This window comes from Micropterus salmoides, unplaced genomic scaffold (assembly GCF_014851395.1).
Source record: "Micropterus salmoides isolate LMB-PRFRI ecotype aquatic unplaced genomic scaffold, ASM1485139v1 Ms_hic_scaffold_1, whole genome shotgun sequence".
Taxonomy (NCBI): domain Eukaryota; kingdom Metazoa; phylum Chordata; class Actinopteri; order Centrarchiformes; family Centrarchidae; genus Micropterus; species Micropterus salmoides.
Genome location: NW_024040040.1, coordinates 55,530,930 through 55,552,024, shown reverse-complemented (window position 1 = coordinate 55,552,024; position 21,095 = coordinate 55,530,930). Strand labels below are relative to the sequence as shown.

The 21,095-nt window shown below is 45.8% G+C and overlaps 2 protein-coding genes across 2 annotated transcripts; one reads left to right on the top strand and one right to left on the bottom strand.

Moving 5' to 3' along the window:
• Nucleotides 1-2,001: 2,001 nt before the first annotated feature.
• On the top strand, nucleotides 2,002-8,360 carry LOC119887149 (NACHT, LRR and PYD domains-containing protein 12-like). The gene is made up of 7 exons (XM_038698086.1): nucleotides 2,002-2,032; nucleotides 4,015-4,108; nucleotides 4,425-4,598; nucleotides 6,170-6,343; nucleotides 6,499-6,672; nucleotides 6,747-6,919; nucleotides 8,167-8,360. The coding sequence occupies exons 1-6, from the start codon at nucleotides 2,002-2,004 to the stop codon at nucleotides 6,916-6,918; spliced, it is 819 nt and encodes a 272-aa protein (XP_038554014.1). The 3' UTR covers nucleotide 6,919; nucleotides 8,167-8,360.
• Nucleotides 8,361-9,329: 969 nt separating this feature from the next.
• Nucleotides 9,330-20,727, bottom strand: LOC119897457 (5'-AMP-activated protein kinase subunit gamma-2-like). The gene is made up of 13 exons (XM_038711170.1): nucleotides 20,636-20,727; nucleotides 20,094-20,142; nucleotides 18,511-18,620; nucleotides 16,954-17,035; nucleotides 14,286-14,344; nucleotides 14,010-14,055; nucleotides 13,860-13,914; nucleotides 12,930-13,056; nucleotides 12,293-12,458; nucleotides 12,161-12,198; nucleotides 11,931-12,077; nucleotides 11,469-11,562; nucleotides 9,330-11,175 (listed from the first exon to the last, which is right to left on the bottom strand). The coding sequence occupies exons 1-13, from the start codon at nucleotides 20,651-20,653 to the stop codon at nucleotides 10,316-10,318; spliced, it is 1,851 nt and encodes a 616-aa protein (XP_038567098.1). The 5' UTR covers nucleotides 20,654-20,727; the 3' UTR covers nucleotides 9,330-10,315.
• Between the last annotated feature and the right edge of the window lie 368 nt (nucleotides 20,728-21,095).

Below are 21,095 nucleotides of genomic sequence, written 5' to 3'. Positions count from 1 at the left end.
AAAACCATAGTGGGCAGTGCGTAGTCTCTTGAGACGCAAACAGATCCACGTCTATGGGGCCGAACTCTTCGCACAAGAGCTCCACCACTTCGGGGTGAAGTCTCCATTCCCCGGGCCTCAGCCCCTGCCTCGACAGCAGGTCTCCCTGATTCTGCGTCCCCGGGAAATACATCGCCCTGAGCGATAGTAACCTCTGCTGGACCACAGGAGGATCTGACGCGCCAGTCTGTCCAGAGGGCGCGAGCGCAGACCGCCCTGGTGATTCAGATAGGCCACCACCGCTGTGTTGTCGGAACGAACCAGGACGTGGTGGCCTTGGAGATCGGGCAGGAAACTCCTTAGAGCCTGGAACACCGCCAACATCTCGAGACAGTTGATATGCCACTCGGATTGATGCACCTGCCAAGATCCCCTTGCAAAGCGGCCGTCCATGACCGCGCCCCAGCCCGTGAGGGAGGCGTCTGTCGAAATAACCAGCCGACGACAAGACCCTCCCAGCACGGGTCCCTGGGACAGGAACCAAGTTTCCTTCCAAACTGATAGGGAACGAAGACACTTGCGCGTAACCCAAATCAGACGGAGAGGATTTCCCCTCGGGAAAAACCCTTGTTCCTTAGCCACCACTGCAGGGGTCTCATGTGCAGCAGTCCAGATGGTATTACGCTGGACGCAGCCGCCAGGAGACCCAACACTCGTTGAAAGTGTTTCATAGTGATGGCGTGGCCTAACTTCACCCCTCTCACAGCAGCCAATATGGTGTCGACACGTGCCGGAGACAATTGTGCCCGCATCGTTGTCGAATCCCATGCAACCCCTAGGAACGTAGCCGTTGGGTGGGCGCCAGCACGCTCTTCTTTGCGTTGAGCCTCAGCCCTAAACGCTGCAGATGAGCCAGAACGACATCTCGATGCCGAACCGCCAACTCTCGAGACTGGGCCAGGATGAGCCAGTCGTCGATGTAGTTGAGAATCCGGATGCCCTGGAGCCTCAGCGGGGCCAGTGCTGCATCCATACACTTGGTGAATGTGCGAGGGGAAAGTGCCAGGCCGAATGGAAGAACCCGATACTGGTAAGCCACACCCCCGAAGGCGAACCTCAGGAACTTCCTGTGAGAAGGACGGATGGAGACGTGGAAATAAGCGTCCAGTAGATCTATCATGACGAACCAATCCTCGGATTGGATGTGCGACACGATGGCGGGGATGGTGAGCATCTTGAACCTGAATCTCCTCAGAGACCGGTTTAGAACCCGCAGATCCAAAATAGGGCGCAGCCCTCCGTCCTTCTTGGGGACTATGAAGTACCGACTGTAGAAGCCGGCGTCTCTGTCTGGGGGGGAGACATGTTCCACGGCCCCTTTCCTCAGCAGAGTACGAACTTCCTGTCCCAACACCGGACTTGCTCCGGGCGGACCACAGTCCAAACCACCCCGTTGAATTTTGGAGGGCGGGTTTTGAACTGTAGTCGATACCCATCTATGACAGTGCGCAGGACCCACGGAGAAATGTTCGTCAGGCTCCGCCAAGTGTCTGCAAAGTCTGCCAACGGAACCAGCCCCTCGGGGCTGGTGGTCGGTGTCTCGTGTGATCTTCTGGTGGATCCCTGAAGCCCCAGAACGGCAGGGAGAGCCGCCGAAGATCCATGGTGAGTGAGTCGGGACGCCGCCCGATTGCAGACCCTCGGGGCAGGCAGTACGGCGTGGACTCGATGGTGGCAAGTGCGTCCTGAACGTGTAAACGGCGGGATAACATCACCTGTTGCCACGGCAGAGGGGACCTCGGTCAGCCTCCGGGGGGGGGGGGGGGGGGAAGAACTCCCCTACCCTGGTCTTCAGGACCTCTTCCCTGAGCTCCGTCGGGACTGGATGACGGTCCTCAGATCGCGTCTCTCAGAAGGCTAACCCCATCACATTGCTGTAGTTCAGTGATCGGGGCGTGGAAAGCCATGTAGAGAAGGGTCTGCCCCATGATTTACTCAGTTCATCATGTAAATCAGGAAAAAATGGCAGAGATCGGCGTGGAGGTGGTGCGTGGTGCTTAAGAAACCTTTCATCAAGCTTACCACTAGCCTGTGGTGTCTGCTCCTCCTGTGGCCAGTCGATGTTGAGCTTAGCCACGGCTCTAGTCACCACCTCCAGCAGCTCGTCATAGTCGGGCGCAGCCTGATGACGTTGGCCTGACACCGGAAGTCATCGTCCATTACGCCGAGCACATCCACCTCCTCGGAGTCGGATTGCTGCAGCGTCTCCGGATCCAAACCGCGAGCGGGAGAAGCCGAGAAACGGGCTCCCGAACGAGGGAAGGAAGCGTCGGAGCCAGCCGACGAATGTCGGGAAAAACCTCAGCCGTCCCGAAATCCTCCAACAGATCACGCTGTGAACCCCATGAATGAAGCCGCCGGGCCGCCTCAGCGGCCGCCGGGCCCGCACCACGGGGAGAACACATCCGGCCATCCTCGGAAAAGAGAGCCATGCAGGACCTCAGTACCCGCACGGAAAGGGTTTCGCAATGGCCGCAGGCAGCCCCCTCGAGAGCTGCCCGGGTGTGCTCCATCCCCAAACATGAGACACACATCTCATGAGAATCTCCATCCGTGATGTACCGAGGGCAAGAAAAAAAACACACCTTCTGTACCTCTGATTGCCGGACATGCTGGTAGACTTCTTCCTCAGGTAAGACATACTGCTTGTAGGACTGGAGCTTTCTTCAAACAACATACAGAGCGCCTGCTGAATAGAAAAAAGCTAATGATGAGTGTGTACAGGTGTGCTTTATACTCCTCCGGTTATTCCGTCACACCTTACCGTTCTAGCAACAAGCCAATAGGATTGGAGTGATTTCATTCACGTTCAGACCTGCTTCGCCTAGAGGCGTTCCCATAGTGTCGTAACCGACGCAGTTCGAGTTCCCTCGAAGGGGAACTAACAGGCACAGCACAGAATTGGTGGAGATAAGGCCTGATAATCAGTGAGACTAGGCCTCACTGATTTCTAAAAAAAAAAAACTTTATTCCCTGGTTTTGGTGAAACTGGGTTGGATTTTATGCAGAAAATGTTTTTTTATGTTTTTCCCTCTGTCCTTGAGCTGCTCTGCCTCAACTTTTGGGGATTCGTGGTGTATGTTAGTTACCATTTACTTCACCCATTAACTACTGCTAACAATAGCTGCGACTAGCTAATAAGCTCACCAATGACACTATCATAAAATACAGTCTGCATTATCATCTCTAATTCTTAATTCTTATGTAAGTTTTAAGTTTCATCTTATTTTTTTTTTTAGCAAATATCTCCTTTCCTCTTGCTCACATTGAAAGTGAATGCAATGTAATCTGGGTTGAATAAAGCAGTTGTCATACATTGTTGGGGAATTGGGAATTGTTGGATCTCGTCCCTGCTCAATATAAAACATGTAATGAGAGGACTTTTTCATGGATTGGTGCTACATAAATAAAAGTGAAACTGAATGCATTTGAAATAACACCTGGATTTTAACATTTACCTGGGCAGTTAAAACTTCTGAATTCCAGAGTGAAAACAACAGACTTAAAATGAAATAATGAACTCTATATTTATGTTAATATGTATCTCTATAAAAACTAATCCTCTATTTCATGAGGACTGAAGAGTCCACACTGTATTTTATAAGCACCAGTATTGACTAACAATTAGATAAAATATGGATATAATGGGTGGTGCCATCTACTGCAGTGAAGGGCTGAAGGAATTCCTTTGCTGGGCAGATCCATTCTTCATGTCAACAATGGAAGCAAATTCAAATGGCATGTTTGCACACACAGAAAAGAACGAGAATGTGTGTTTTTTTCATAGTTTGGGGGTCTTTAGACACACATTTAAATTTGAAAGACATGGAAAAAGTGGATTTTGTATCATATGGCACATTTAATGCTTAAGGTTTCATGCTGTGTTCTCTATTTAGATTAAGATCCTGCAGTTTATCAGAGATGACTGTGCTTCTCTGGCCTCAGCTCTGAAGTCTGACCCCTCCCATCTGAGAGAGCTGGACCTGACCGACAACGAGCTGCAGGATTCAGGAGTGAAGCTGCTGTCTGCTGGACTGGAGAGTCCCCACTGTAGACTGGAGACTCTGAGGTTTTGCATCTTAACATGTCAAAGGGGTTACCCTTTCTTCTTAAACATGTGGTTGCTATAAAGCTGTAGGTAGCTGTTTTCTCTGTTGGAGTATTTTTTTTTTTGTCCTTTTCAGCATTTGTGGGGATAATAATGTTAAGCCAGCATAAACAAATCACAGTTTTAGCAGTTAGAAGTAAGAAAGCCAATAAGCAAATTTCTCAAAATGTATGAGGATTCCTTTGACTAACTGCAGCAATTAATTACAAACAAAAACATATGTACTGTTAGAGATCAGCTGTGCTTCTCTAAACTGAGTGTTTATTCCATATTACAGACTTAGTTGCTGTGAACTGACACAGATTAGCTGTGCTTCTCTGGCCTCCGCTCTGAAGTCCAACCCCTCCCATCTGAGAGAGCTGGACCTGAGTAAAAACAAACTGCAGGATTCAGGAGTGAAGCTGCTGTGTGATTTTCTGGAGAGTCCACACTGCAGACTGGAGACTCTGAGGTCAGACATCATATTTTCCTTCTGTGCTAAGGTTAATATGACGTGAACGTTGTGGCGACACTAAACTGCAGACAAAAAGCTGATTTTATACGGATCCACACACTGTGTAGCGGGTTGCTCATTAATCAGAAGGTCAGCGGTTCAATCCCCGGCTCCTCCAGGCTGCATGTCGAAGTGTCCTTGGGCAAGATACTGAACCCCAAATTGCCCCTGGCTATGAATGTGTGTGAATGTTAGTTTCTGTTTGAGCACTTAGGTTCAGTGTGTGAATGGTGAATACAATGTAGTGTAAAGCGCTTTGAGTGGTCGAAAAGACTAGAGAGGCGCTATACAAATACGGAACATTTAAATTTACACTGAGTATCTTAATCAACTGCATAGGAGAAGTGCAGAAGTGCAAACCCTGTTCACATGCAATTTTAATGGTCTATTTTTCTGCATATTTGGTCATATGTTAGCTCCAAGTTCCTGTCCAGAGTTGTGGCGCACCAGTCCATATTGCAAACATAGCTAGTGGTGATGGCGCATAGATAAGATGCTTGCCTTTGGTCTGGGAGACCTGGATTCGATTCCCACTGTGAGACATCCACCATTGTGTCCCTGAGCAAGACACTTAACCCCTCGTTGCTCCAGAGGCGTGCGACCTCTGACATGTATAGCAATTGTAAGTCGCTTTGGTCAGCTAAATGAATAAATGTAATGTAAACCAAAGTCTGTCACTTGCAAAGCAACAAATCAACATGAGTCCAACTGTTACTGGCAGTGACCTCTGAATTAATTCTACATCCGACCTGTTACAGAAAGATCTGGTCTGTATATCAAACAGTGCAGTAGCCAAAGCTTAGGGCACTGTAGGAATGAACAACAAATTATAAAAATAAATGTTTTAGAACTCTTCTGACTAGGGCTGCAACTATATATTATTTTTGTAATCGACTACTCTTGTCTATTGTTTTGTTCGATTTGTTGATGGTCAACGATTATTTTTGTAACCCCCTAACACTAATTAAACCATCTACCTAATTAAAATATTTCAAGTGAAATACTGATATACTCCACAGACTAACTAGCTACCATTAGGTGGGCAAAGTTTACTTTTTAGAATGAACACTAGTATTAACGCGAGGGGAAAAAATAAGGAAGAAGATGAGACAGGGTAGCCTACTCTTATAATATATATTATATATATATATCAATGATTTACTATTTAACGCTCTGTATAACTGTGGGACCATTTGGCTCTGTAAGCGTCACTTTCTGGCTGGCTCACTAACTATCTCTGCTGGCGAACTTCTCAATCCTGAAAACATTTGAGCACATTTTCAATTGACCATCAACTTTCGTAAAACCATGCCAGTACTCATAATCTACACAGATGATTTCTCGTCTCAAAACTAGGAATATTCTCAACGGGATTGCTATCTCAACCATATACAAAATTTATGGAAAGACTTATGGACAATGAAATTCCTTGTCAATTAATTTTTATAATCAACGTCAATTATGCTGACTAATCATTTACAAGCAGGATTTCTACATTTTATAAATTACTACTGTCTTTTTTCATTTAGACTGGTGCTCTGCAGGTTGTCAGACATCAGCTGTGCTTCTATGGCCTCAGCTCTGAAGTCCAACCCCTCACATCTGAGAGAGCTGGACCTGAGTAAAAACAGCCTGCAGGATTCAGGAGTGAGGCTGCTGTCTGCTGGACTGGAGAGTCCACACTGGAGACTGGAGACTCTCAGGTCAGCTGGCAGAATGTCATTCACTTGCAGATTTAAAATGAGTAAAGGTATATTACATATTTTATTACTTGTGTATAGGTGGCAGCTCAAAATATGGTGCGCGATGAAGATTGTATGTACAGTGTGAGTAACTGAGTGTTTATCCCATATTACAGACTTAGTTTCTGTGAACTGACACGGATTAGCTGTGCTTCTCTGGCATCGGCTCTGAAGTCCAACCCCTCCCATCTGAGAGAACTGGACCTGAGTGACAACACACTACAGGATTCAGGAGTGAAGCAGCTATCTGCTGGACTGGAGAGTCCACACTGTAGACTGGCAACACTGAGGTAGATTGTTTTTTTCCCCCTCAAGCTTTACTCTGGGTGCAGTCTTAAAAAAATGTCAACATAAATTTCTCTAGGTTGAAAAGCTGTCGGATCACAGATGAAGGATGTACTAATTTGGCATCAGCATTGAAGTCCAACCCATCCCATCTGAGAGAGCTGGACCTGAGTAAAAACAGCCTGCAGGATTCAGGAGTGAAGCTGCTGTTTGCAGAACTGGAAAGTCCATACTGCAAATTGACACTTTGAAGTAAGTGTCCTCAGGTGGCTCAAGCCCAGATGTGTAGAGAGGAGTAACAAATATACATGAAAACTGGGTCTAAAGAAACAGGAGACAGCTTATGTGCAAAAATTAAAGATATTTATTAACAATTAAACAATACTCATACGACCATAAGAGTAGAATATATAGGTTTTAAATAAAAACACAGAAAACACTTTTAACACCCTCCCTCCTCCAAGGGAGTATTTAGGAGAAGATGAATGCAGATGAATTAAGAGATTAAAGTGATGTGTGGTAATTGCAGAAATGCAAACTTAATTATTACAGCATCACCTTGAGGTCAGAGAGTGTCGTTATATATGCCTACCTAGAGTGAAATTCGCAACCCACCTGCCCATTGTTGTTTCCAAGGTTTAAGGGTTTTGCTGCACAAACACTTTTTAGCAGAGAAAAGTAATAGGAAATGTTCATGGGATCCAGGTAGAACAGAAAACTGACTCAGTGAGTAATTGAAAACACACCACATGGATAAAATCACCATTCTTGGCAATTGGGACTTGGTGAAATGGGGATTTGAACTCTGATCCTTCCCAAGAGTAGGTGACTGAACCACTGGTGACAGTTGGCTTTTATTCACCTTCTCACAAATTGAGGCAATAAAATCACATGTCTTAGAATGATAATTTTGTGGGTGTTGTAAACTCAGCTCTGAAAAAATAGTCTGCAATACGAGGGCAATTTAATGTAGTGTAATAAAGATTCGACATTTCAAACTCAATTTTCAGTTTTAAAAAGAGAGAGTTTTAAAACTTTTTTTCACACTTGCGTACACCACTTTTCAGATTACCATTTACAATGTTTCAAACCTGGAAAACAAACTAATACACCATATAATTCGAACTTTTGTTCGTTTGCATGCCTGGGCACCCACCTCACTCAGGCTTGGACCCCTAAGAGACTAAGTGCAGGAAGTTTGTATGCTAGCCTGCCGGGTTAGTTTCATTATCTTGCTGAGCTTCTTTCTATGTATTTCATCTCAGGATAGTTTATCATTTCTATCAGTAAAGTGTTAAACAGTTTATTGAAAAGCTTTATTAGCACCATCGACTCTGAACTCTGTGTAAACACGGAGTAGTTTATACTCTGATAGAGGAGCTTTAATAAAATAGGATGGTTTGAAATGAATTGATTTTGTTTATTGTTTTGTTAATTGCATGTGTGAACAGGCCTTAAGTAAAACATATGTCTGCTGTGTGTTGTCTTGTCTCTGTCAGATAGCAGTTATCTCCGGATGGTATCAGAGGGCTGAGGTGTGTTCAGGAGCTGCAGATGAACTCAACACTTTCTGAGATTCTGAATTTTGAACTGGAATAACACCCCAACAGGACAGGTCCAGTTTCTTTCCACAAGAAAAAGTTTCTGCTTAATTAACTTAAACTTATTTTTTAGACATTTCTAAGATAAAATAAGCTTTTGAAAGCAAACATTTTCAGATCTGGGAAGTTAAAAGAGGTCATATTTTGCTTTTTGGCTTTTCCCCTCTCCTTTATTGTTATATACCCTTTTTGTGCATGTAACAGGTTTGCAAAGTGAAAAAGCCCAAAGTCCAGAAAACTCTGCTCTGAACTGCCTGAAAACAGCTCGTTTGTAATCCAGCAGCTTCCCTTTCATCCCGGCGACTTTATGGATACAGATTAAAAACTCACCACTCTGAAACTCTCGCTCCAGTCCATGTTGCCAAGCTGGTCGGCAACATGTACAGTTGAACCCGAGCTGTTTACCGGCTTCTCGCTGACCCGCCCTTCTCTGATTCTGATTGGCTAGTAGTCCTTACATTTACATTTACTCATTTGGCAGATGCTTTTATCCAAAATGACTTACATTTGAGGAACAACATACAATCATCAACAGAGCGTCAAATACAGATCTACAACTGACAATACATACTAGTACATACTAGTAAGAGCAGCAATAAATACTACTAAGAGCTCACAGTACATATCACATTAATGGGGTAGATACCGAGGGAAGGAAGTAAGAGTTAGCAAAAACAGTGCAATAATAATTGTAAGGGGATAGAAGAAGAAGAGCACAGGAAGTGCATGTTGGTTCTCCGTGAGAGAGGGACGCCGCTGCTCTGATGGCGTAGTAGCTCGTTCCACCATCGTGGGGTCACAGATGAGAACAGCTGTGACTAATAGTCCTTAACTAGGAACTGAGCATGTGCAACTCCCAACAAAGATCATTTAACCCCTGAATAAGATTTTTAACCTGAAAATGAGCAGAATATGACCTCTTTGAAAGTCTGTAGCTAATATATTAATATTTATTGTTTATAGTCATTTCGCTCTGCAGTGACAGTGAGTAAACTGGACAGGTTTCCTCTGACAGAATAAAACTGCTGAGCCTAAAGGAAATAAAACAAAAACACAACACATTACAGAGAAAAATCAAGATGTTTTATTCATGTTTTTAAGCAACAGATACAGAACATTTATGATGCTGAGGGTGGACGGGTCTCTGCTCAGGACTTTAAGTCGTGTCAAAGTCTAAAGTTTGTTTCAGCTAAAATAAAACAAGCTAAATATTATTTCTTGCTGTGAGAGAAATCCTCTATAAATTAGCTTAAATAAAACTCCTCCTCTCTGACTCGGTTTCATTCTGCTGCCACCTGCTGTTTACATTAAAGTACTACATTACCCAGAATCCCCACAGACAACATTTTATAAGCCAAAGGTTCAGGAGGCGATCAGGTTCAGTCTTACAGGGATATTAAATGTGACTTATTGAAATAGAGTCGCGCCCTACAGTCTCACTGTGAATCTCACGTGAACACAACTAGAAACTACAAATACTTTAACAATAAAATCTATCTTTGTACAGATTCTTCAGAAAGTTTAGACCAAAATAACAAAACATCTCTATAAAACGTACACATCTTTCCATACGCAGAGACTAAGATTATATATCAGAATCAATATAATACAGGTCCAGCAGATAAACAGGGTCTCAGTGAAACTATTTTATAATGATTTATTGATCTAAAACTCTCAACCAATCAGGAGCTGAGGCTCAAATGAAAGGCACCATGACGACGTGATGGTAAAATGTTAATTATATGTAAAGTTTACATGATGACGGTTTTAAATGGCTCTTCATCAAATAAAATATTTATCTGTACATCTCTGTGTAATTCTTTTAGTCCTGTTTCTTTAGTTTAAAAAACAAAAAACAAGTCGTTTTTTGCTTTTTTCTGTTTTAAACCCAAAAGGAAAAACAAAGCTGCAGCGTTTTGTTCTGTCTGTGACGGCTGTTGGATCCCTACTGGTTTTCAAACTAACTGGCTGCTGTTAGCAACAGCTGTGGTCTGAGTCGGGCTTCATCCCTCTGCAGCCGCACCAGGTCGCTCCTGCGACCTCGATGTCACGCTGCCGCCTCCTCCTCCTCCTCCTCCTCCTCCTCCTCCTCCTCCTCCTCCTCCTCCTCTCCTTTGCCTGTCTCTTCTGGCTCCCCCTGCTGGCAGGTCTCAGCAGTCTCCGTGTCCTCACAGCTAGTCTCTGTTTCTTTACTCATCTCCTGGTCCTGGTCCTGGTCCGGTTCAGGTTTGCTTTCGGTCTCTGCACATAACTCCAGTCTCTGGTCCTGGTCCTGGTCCGGTTCAGGTTTGCTTTCTGTCTCTGCACATAACTCCAGTCCCTGGTCCTGGTCCTGGTCTGGTTCAGGTTTGCTTTCTGTCTCTGCACATAACTCCAGTCCCTGGTCCTGGTCCTGGTCTGGTTCAGGTTTGCTTTCTGTCTCTGCACATAACTCCAGTCTCTGGTCCTGGTCCTGAGTTTCTGCACAGGACTCCAGTCCCTGGTCCTGGTCTGGTTCAGGTTTGCTTTCTGTCTCTGCACATAACTCCAGTCCCTGGTCCTGGTCTGGTTCAGGTTTGCTTTCTGTCTCTGCACATAACTCCAGTCCCTGGTCCTGGTCCTGGTCTGGTTCAGGTTTGCTTTCTGTCTCTGCACATAACTCCAGTCCCTGGTCCTGGTCCTGGTCTGGTTCAGGTTTGCTTTCTGTCTCTGCACAGGACTCCAGTCCCTGGTCCTGGTCTTGAGTCTCTGCACAGGACTCCAGTCCCTGGTCCTGATCATGGCTCGGTTCAGGTTTGCTTTCTGTCTCAGTACTAGGCTCCAGTCCCTGGTTCTTGTCCTGATCTAGTTCAGGATTACATGCTGTCTCTGGTTCTGTTGAGTCCACAGCTGCTGGCTGATGGGGGAGAGACTCCTTCCTCCTCAGACCTGCAGACAGACAGATACACAACGTGAACAGGGGCACATTCAGACCAGGAGAGTCCGCTAGTCGGCCTGCTTTGTTCCGGAACAAATAAAATGTTGATTTCTTTAGTTTGTCCTTTTAGCAAGTGAACCAGAATTTGTAAAGAAAACCACACGTGTCCTCTGAGAGTCCTGATCCTGTTGGTGCGAATAACCGCAGAGTGGCGGGACTTGAATACATAAGGGCTGTAGCTGCGTGCTCGCCAGAGGCCGTCTGTCTCGCACTTGGGACTCTGGGTGTGTTTCTGTGTGCGTACCTGCGGGCGTCAGCACCAGCGCCTGCAGGATGTCGGACAGAGAGACGATGCCGACGATACGAGACTCTTCGTCAACGACTACCAGCCTGTGAACCTGCAACACACACACACACGTGTTGATCAGCAGCAGGAGAGCCTCCCGTCCCTGAAGCCTCCTCCCAGCTGCACGGAACAGGTGGGCATCCTTACCAGACGCCAAACTGCCCAACTGGCTCCAACTGGCTATCAATTTAATGTCTGATAATTGATCCTGAATTCTAGTTTCAGTAAAATGACCACTGTGTTTCCTCATGCGGGAGCTGTTGGGTCTCAGAGTTCGTTCTAGGGCTGCTCTGTAGAAAAGATAACTGTTGCTATGAACTATAAATAAAATAAATAACATATCAAAAAGCTTCAATGTTTCACTTGGTCATTAATCAGTTATTGGACATAAACGTGTAATAACATCTCTGTGTTTGTGACCTCGGCCTTCACGATGCGGTCCATGATGGTCTCCAGAGTTTCCAGCTTGTTGCACTTCATGACGCCCTCAAAGTACTGCGACCTGTGTCTGAGAGCCTGCGTCACCGTCACGTCCAGGTTGTTGTACGTCTTCTCCGCCGCCAGGTTCTGCACACACGGATCACACTCAGGTTTCCCACAGACAGTGAACACAACCCTGACCTTTAACCCGGCGTCACGCAGCTACTCACAATGACGTCGAACTTGGAGTAGATGTCCACCACTTTACCTGCGGACACACAAGGAGACGACACGTTCACACCGAGCGGCCGCCGCCTGCGGGCACGAGAGCAAAGCTTAACTGTGTCGTTAGCGACGGTTACCGTTGTGGTCGACGACGGGCAGGGCGGAGACGCGGCGGTGTGTGAAGACGGACAGCGCCGTGATGAGCGGCGTGTCCGGGTGGATGAAGGCGATGTTGGCGTACGTCCCCACCGCCAACTCCTCCAGAGTCTGCTTCATGAAGGCCGGCATGGGCATCTCGCACACCTGATGCACGTGATCAAAACACACACACACACACGCACACGCACACACACAAAACACACACACACACACACACACACACACACACACATTAAGAGCTGCAGGTCATCAGAAACAGTTTAATTCATTCATCTGTATTCAGCCGTCTGCTGCTGCACGCTTTCTACACTAACTACACAAACATAATACACATGTAGTACTGCGTGTACACAGGTTACGTGTAGTACTGCGTGTACACAGGTTACGTGTAGTACTGCGTGTACACAGGTAACGTGTAGTACAGCGTGTACACAGGTAACATGTAGTACAGTTTGTACACAGGTAACGTGTAGTACTGCGTGTACACAGGTAACGTGTAGTACAGTTTGTACACAGGTAACGTGTAGTACTGCGTGTACACAGGTAACATGTAGTACTGCGTGTACACAGGTAACGTGTAGTACAGTTTGTACTGAGGTGTGAATATTTACTCACAAAGAGCTGCAGGAACTTGAGGATCCTCTTGTGAGTCAGGATGTAGAGAGCGTTCCCGCTGACCGGGTCGATGACGGGAAGACGATGGATCTTGTTCTTTATCAGCGAGTACACGGCCTCAAATATACTGAGGGGGGGGGTTAGTTACAGCAATGTTTTATCTCTCCTCCTCTCCTCTCCACTACCTTTCCTCTTCTCCTTGTCTCCTCTTCTCATCTTGATTCCTCTCCTCTCCTAGTCTCCTCATCTCCCCTTCTCTCCTTTCTTGTTTCCTTTCCTTGTCTCCTCTCCTCATCTTGATTCCTCTCCTCTCCTAGTCTCCTCATCTCCCCTTCTCTCCTTTCTTGTTTCCTTTCCTTGTCTCCTCTCCTCATCTTGATTCCTCTCCTCTCCTAGTCTCCTCATCTCCCCTTCTCTCCTTTCTTGTTTCCTTTCCTTGTCTCCTCTCCTCATCTTGATTCCTCTCCTCTCCTAGTCTCCTCATCTCCCCTTCTCTCCTTTCTTGTTTCCTTTCCTTGTCTCCTCTCCTCATCTTGATTCCTCTCCTCTCCTAGTCTCCTCATCTCCCCTTCTCTCCTTTCTTGTTTCCTTTCCTTGTCTCCTCTCCTCATCTTGATTCCTCTCCTCTCCTAGTCTCCTCATCTCCCCTTCTCTCCTATCTTGTTTCCTTTCCTTGTCTCCTCTCCTCATCTTGATTCCTCTCCTCTCCTAGTCTCCTCATCTCCCCTTCTCTCCTTTCTTGTTTCCTTTCCTTGTCTCCTCTCCTCATCTTGATTCCTCTCCTCTCCTAGTCTCCTCATCTCCCCTTCTCTCCTTTCTTGTTTCCTTTCCTTGTCTCCTCTCCTAGTCTCCTCATCTCCCCTTCTCTCCTTTCTTGTTTCCTTTCCTTGTCCACTCTCCTCAGTGTATTTTCAGCAGGTAATAACTCACCTGGCGTCAGGTGAGATGTGCACCAGAGGTTTGAAGGTCTCCTGCAGGTACAGCTCTGAAACACGACGCAGGAAGTTTAGTATGAATTTCAAAATAAAAGACAGTCTAACATGCGGCTCGGTGTAGCTCGGTCGGAGTGACAGCTGTTACCTCGCCACGTCTCGATTTTATGTTCCTCCAGCTCGTAGATCTGAACCTGACAGAGACACAGAGACGCACTCTGAGACTATCGGTCTGCTCGAGGGACAAAAAGCATCAATGTCCACATGTTCTGTACGTGAGAGACCTGTCAGGAACTTCCTGTCAGAGGAAGTTACACCCTGCAGCTGGTTAGCCTAGCTTAGCATAAAGACTGAATAAAGAACACCTCAACGAGTGTGTGTGTGTGTGTGTGTGTGTGTGTGTGTGTGTGTGTGTGTGTGTTACCATGGGGGATTTATAGTATCTGGTCAGGATGTTGATGAAGTCTGTGATCGTCAACATTCCTGAAACACACAGAGATTTATTAAAGTACAAACGTGTTCTCTCAGTCTTCATGAATATTAATCAGTTCCTCCAGGATTTCTTGATGCCTCGATATCAACTATTAAAACAAATCCCTGTGAATTCAGTGTTCACAAATCTGAGCGCTCATCTCCTTTTCCGGCTAAACGTTTTCACACGTCTGCAAACTCACTTCCTTGTTTAGAACAGTGGTTCTCAAACCTTTTCTCATCAAGGAAAGGACCCCTAAACTGACACAAATTAGACCAGGGCCGCCCATATGGAAGGATTTTTGTCCCAGGGCCGCCCATATGGAAGGATTTTTGTCCCAGGGCCGCCCATATGGAAGGATTTTTGTCCCAGGGCCGCCCATATGGAAGGATTTTTGTCCCAGGGCCGCCCATATGGAAGGATTTTTGTCCCAGGGCCGCCCATATGGTAGGATTTTTGTCCCAGGGCCGCCCATATGGAAGGATTTTTGTCCCAGGGCCGCCCATATGGAAGGATTTTTGTCCCAGGATCGCCCATATGGTAGGATTTTTGTCCCAGGGCCGCACATATGGAAGGATTTTTGTCCCAGGGCCGCACATATGGTAGGATTTTGTCCCAGGATCGCCCATATGGTAGGATTTTTGTCCCAGGGCCGCCCATATGGTAGGATTTTGTCCCAGGGCCGCACATATGGTAGGATTTTTGTCCCAGGGCCGCACATATGGTAGGATTTTTGTCCCAGGGGTAGGATTTTGTCCCAGGATGGCCCATATGGTAGGATTTTTGTCCCAGGGCCGCCCATATGGTAGGATTTTGTCCCAGGGCCGTCCATATGGAAGGATTGCACATATGGTAGGATTTTGTCCCAGGATTGCACATATGGTAGGATTTTGTCCCAGGGCCGTCCATATGGAAGGTTTGCACATATGGTAGGATTTTGTCCCAGGATTGCCCATTAAGTAGGATTTTGTCCCAGGATTGCACACATGGTAGGATTTTGTCCCAGGGCCGTCCATATGGAAGGTTTGCACATATGGTAGGATTTTGTCCCAGGATTGCACATATGGTAGGATTTTGTCCCAGGATCGCCCATTAAGTAGGATTTTGTGCCAGGATTGCACATATGGTAGGATTTTGTCCCAGGATTGCACCTTTGGTAGGATTTTGTCCCAGGATTGCACATATGGTAGGATTTTGTCCCAGGATTGCACCTTTGGTAGGATTTTGTCCCAGGATCGCCCATTAAGTAGGATTTTTGTCCCAGGATCGCCCATTAAGTAGGATTTTTGTCCCAGGGCCGCCCATATGGTAGGATTTTTGTCCCAGGGCCGCACATATGGTAGGATTTTTGTCCCAGGGCCGCACATATGGTAGGATTTTGTCCCAGGATTGCACATATGGTAGGATTTTGTCCCAGGATTGCACCTTTGGTAGGATTTTGTCCCAGGATCGCCCATATGGTAGGATTTTTGTCCCAGGATCGCCCATATGGTAGGATTTTTGTCCCAGGATCGCCCATATGGTAGGATTTTTGTCCCAGGGTTGCCCATATGGTAGGAGTTTTGTCCCAGGGTTGCACCTATGGTAGGATTTTGTCCCAGGATCGCCCATATGGTAGGATTTTTGTCCCAGGATCGCCCATATGATAGGATTTTTGTCCCAGGATGGCCCATATGGTAGGATTTTTGTCCCAGGGCCGCCCATATGGTAGGATTTTTGTCCCAGGGCCGCCCATATGGTAGGATTTTTGTCCCAGGATCGCCCATATGGTAGGATTTTTGTCCCAGGATCACCCATATGGTAGGATTTTGTCCCAGGATCACCCATATGGTAGGATTTTGTCCCAGGATCGCCCATATGGTAGGATTTTGTCCCAGGATCGCCCATTAAGTAGGATTTTGTCCCAGGATCGCCCATTAAGTAGGATTTTTGTCCCAGGATCACCCATATGGTAGGATTTTTGTCCCGGGGTGGCCCATATGGTAGGATATTCTATTTTACTTATTTAATATTTATCTTAAATGTGTATTTTAGTCTTTTCAATGTTTTCTTGCTTTTATCTTGTATTGTTTCTGTATTATTGTCTTTTGGGTATTATTGTCTTTACACTTGTTAAAGCACTTTGTAACTTGTTTTTGAAAAGTGCTCTACAAATAAAGATTATTATTATTATTATTATCATCATCTTTGTCCCGGGGTCGTCCATGTGGTAGGATTTTGTCACCAGTTTGGAGCTGGTGGGGATGAAGTCGTAACACTTCATGAAGCGCATGTAGATTCTGCAGAACGTGCAGTATTGTGGTCGAACACAAAGGAAATCGTCCGCTGACAAACACTTTGAGAGAGAATGTCAGAAACACGTGGAGGACGTCAGACGAGATGCTGAGACACAGGCTGCTGCACCTGGACAGCTGCAGGAAAGAATCAAGGTCAGCTGGTTTAAATATGCAGGGTCAGGCCCGCCAAGTCCTGGAGGGACTGTTCAATCATTCAATTACAATTCTAAAGTTAAAAGCATCAGTTTTCACTTATTCCACAACTTCAAATCACAAAGCGGCCCTTGAGATCCTGGAGGGCCTGACTCAGCAGCGTGAGAGCCGACAGGATGAAGCCGTCTTACCTACAAAGCTCTGCTTCTTGCTCTCCCACAGAGGAGCAGCTCTCACGCCGTTCGCCACCAGAGCAAAGAACGCCTTCTTCACCTGAAACAACACCAATAATTATTATAACATATATTCTGCTAGAGATGTTACACTTTGTTTAATAAGCTATGATTAGATTTCAGCTTCTTCTTATTTAACAATGACAACAATGGTTGAAGCGTCTTCTTGTTTTCTGATGACGGTTAGTTTCTTCTCCAGCTGTCTGCTGGTTATCAGCTCAATAAGAAAAACATTCTGTGATGTTTTTATCAACACTTTGTTTCACAGCTGCTGCAGTTTCCCGAAAGTTTCTCTCGTCTCTCCTGAAACAGACTTTGTACTAATTACAGCTGAGAGCAGATTCATTAAAGCTGATCCTGGATCAGTTACAGTAATAAACAGGGCTTGACATAGGGTGTCACTCCCACTAACCACTTTGGCGTGTTAAAAATCAGTCAAGTCAAAAGGCATAAACAAACGAACTGCAATGTGACACTATAACTCCCATGAGTACAACCTGCACATAGTGTTTGCTCATTGGTCCACTGGTGAAGCCTACTGTCCTGCGCGCTACTGACAAACGACACTGTAAACAAGAAGATGCTGTGGGGATAAAACTAGCGGAAGTCAGAAGCACGGGGAGATTTCCCAGGGGACTGAAGGCTGTTTTGGCCTGCCGTTAATTATCAACTTAACCAGCGGCAGCGATGACAGAGCAAGCTTTTTTAACAGCAGGTGAATCTACGACATGCGCTTCTATCTCTCTCGCCTCTCTCACGAGGGTTACAACCTTACAATAAACAGACAAAAGAGAAAGCATTTAAAACAGTAAAGCAGAAAGAGTAAGAACCGATTACCAAATCAACAAAATATAAAACTGTCAGCAAAAACAGGCAAACGCTCTTATTGTGAAATGCTCCCAGCCTGCCAACGACGGAACTAAACGGCGTCTCAGAGAGCCGTGAAGACGGCAGTAGAAACACAAAAAGGTCAACTTAACAACAAGTCAACAACGCGCTGCGCCGATGAAACGATTGTAGAGGACGGTGACGCCGAGCGGAGGACGGAACAGAACCGTGGCGCAGCTGGCGTCAGTGGAGTCTCAGTTTGTCTCAGTCAAGGGCGCCACTTTGTGCTGAAAAGGGGTGGAGGCATTTATGGGCTCAGATTAGGAGTGCAGTGAGACACTTACTCCCGAGACGTGAACAAAACAAGAAGATATCAGAATAAATATTCACTACTGTGATTTATGTTTGGGAGTCTGGGGCTCCTCCCCCGGAAGATTTTGAGCATTAAACACTTCATTTTCTGCATTTTGGAACATTTTCCAGACCAATTTATGGTAGAAATGTCTTTTATATTTATAAAGGGAAACACAAACTCAGGTGTAAGTGACAATACAAAATCTAAAAATATAATGTAGTCATCAGGAACTTGTTTCCTTCTTGGACAACGCAGATTTGTTTCTGTGAGCCGAATCTCTTCCCGTCGGACAGGAGACGGTCAGCTGTCCGTTTGTGACTAATATATCTCACCTGCAGCGTGGTGTCGAACACCACCAGTTTGGAGCTGGTGGGGATGATGTCGTAACACTTGTGACACTTCATGAAGCGCATGTAGATGTCTCTCTCCGACTCCTCTGAGGCTGCAACGCACAACACCTTCATCATCATCATCATCATCATCATCACCATCATCATCATCATCATCATCATCATCAACACCATCATCATCATCATCACCATCATCATCACCTCATCATTCTCACCATCACCATCATCATCATCATCATCACCATCATCATCATCATCACCATCATCACCATCATCATCATTCTCACCATCACCATCATCATCATCACCATCATCATCATCATCACCACCTCATCATCACCATCATCATCATTCACCATCACCATCATCATCACCCATCATCACCATCATTCTCACCATCATCATCATCACCATCATCACCATCATTCTCACCATCATCATCACCATCATTCTCACCATCATTCTCACCATCACCATCATTCTCACCATCACCATCATCATCACCATCATCATCATCACCATCATCACCATCATCATCATTCTCACCATCACCATCATCACCATCATTCTCACCATCATCACCATCATTCTCACCATCACCATCATCACCATCATCATCATTCTCACCATCATCATCACCATCATCACCATCATTCTCACCATCATCATCACCATCATTCTCACCATCATCACCATCATCACCATCATCATCATCACCATCATCTCACCATCATCACCATCACCATCATCACCATCACCATCATCACCATCATCACCATCATCATCATTCTCACCATCATCATCACCATCATTCTCACCATCACCATCATCATCACCATCATTCTCACCATCATCACCATCATCACCATCATCATCATCACCATCATTCTCACCATCACCATCATCACCATCACCATCATCATCACCACCATCATCATCACCACCATCACCATCATCATCATCATCATCATCCAGCTGTGGTTAGGATTCAATCACTATCAGCATTGTGTGACATCACTTCCTGTGTGTTCGGTATAAACTGCTGAGTCATAAGAGAAGGTTACCGTGGTTATCTGTGTGTGTGTGTGTGTGTGTGTGTGTGTGTTGGCCTAAAAAACTGAACAGATGAGCTCGTCTCTAAGCTGTCTGTAGCCGTGACAACAGACAGCTGGTTGCTCTGTCACGCTGCAAAGCATGCTGGGAACATCCTACGCTCCCCCAAAGTAAAACACATCGTACTTCCTTCTCTCTCTCTTATTTATTCAGCTTCTGTTCCCGCCTCTTTTGGAGGTCACCTGACACCTCGGACAAATCGATAACCCTGATCCATAACGCTGTGTCTACCCATCATGCCTTGCAGTCTGTTGTGGTTTTTAGTTACTGGATCTGCTGATTCAGATCATCAGACCGATGAAGGTCAGAGTCCTTGTCTGTCTGGCCCTCGTGTTCAGGAATAACTCCGTGTGTTTGACCTGGGGGGCCAAAAAGCTGGAGCCCACAGGTTTAAAGGGCTGTGTGGGGGTCAAGACCTGGTTTTAGGGTTCAGGTACAGGAGACAGTCTTACCGGCATCGTCGGGGTCCGGCTGCTCCGCCATGCCGTCTGCAGCCTCCACCTGCAGCACAAACAGCGTCGGTCAGAAGGGAGGATTTCCCTCCAGAGTCTGGCTCACTTTCATATGAGCAGCAGGTGATGAACCCACTGCACAGATTCAAAGCTGAAAGGGGATTACAATCTGCCAGAAAAGGAAAATAAAGCTTTATATATAGGCTCTTCAGCCTGCTGTGAAATAATGAAATATAAATGTGTGAGGAACACTGAGACATGAAATGAAGCAGCCTGTCTGTAAAATCAGGTCGATTTTCTGCAGGTTTTAAAAAGGAGCCCGGTGTTACGGATCATTATGTTATCAGGTATAATCACGTCTCTAGTGATCAGTAACGTGGCTGTGTTAGCAGCCGATCTCTAGACTGACATGTTTTCATTAACACCGGGAAGTTAAAGCCTCCTGACTGTTAAAATGACCGAGTGAGAGCTATTTGTCTGGTAAATACGTGATTTTTTAAAGCTGTTCGGCCGCTGACTGACTGATGTTAGCTAGCACCTACTGGACAGTCGCCGTTCATGAAACGCTCCTCTCTCTCTCTCTCCGCGCGGATGCCGAGCTCGGGGTTTATCCTCCCGGTGGATCTCTACAATCCTCGCGGCTCCATCCGGAGCCTCTGCCCGGCTGGAGGATGTGATCCGCCGGTAAACGGTCGTCTCCGGTCGGTAAAGATCGCCGCTGCCCGCCGCTCGGTTTCAGGTTAAACAGCAGCCGCGACCACCGGAGCCGCAGCAGCAGCTAACAAGCTAACGGAGCTAACACCAAGCACGTCCGGTCCGGGATTTCACACAAAAGCACGGTGACGGCGTGTTCCTGAACACAACGCTCATTATATACACTGTATATATATAATATAATATAATGATATAATATAATATATATTATTTACACTGTATATAATATTATAATATTATATTATATTATATGATGTGATATTATATTATATTATATCATATTATATT

What these genes read in the sequence shown, in the direction of transcription:
- LOC119887149 (XM_038698086.1), top strand. Translation starts at nt 2,002, where the DNA reads ATGGCAGAGATCGGCGTGGAGGTGGTGCGTG. An exon ending in TGCAGACTGGAGACTCTGAG is followed by an intron (nt 4,599 to 6,169) that starts GTCAGACATCAT and finishes TTTTTCATTTAG; the next exon opens with ACTGGTGCTCTGCAGGTTGT. An exon ending in TGGAGACTGGAGACTCTCAG is followed by an intron (nt 6,344 to 6,498) that starts GTCAGCTGGCAG and finishes CCCATATTACAG; the next exon opens with ACTTAGTTTCTGTGAACTGA.
- LOC119897457 (XM_038711170.1), bottom strand. An exon ending in CACATCTCACCTGACGCCAG is followed by an intron (nt 13,057 to 13,859) that starts GTGAGTTATTAC and finishes CCCCCCCCTCAG; the next exon opens with TATATTTGAGGCCGTGTACT. An exon ending in ACCGCATCGTGAAGGCCGAG is followed by an intron (nt 11,563 to 11,930) that starts GTCACAAACACA and finishes TGTGTGTTGCAG; the next exon opens with GTTCACAGGCTGGTAGTCGT.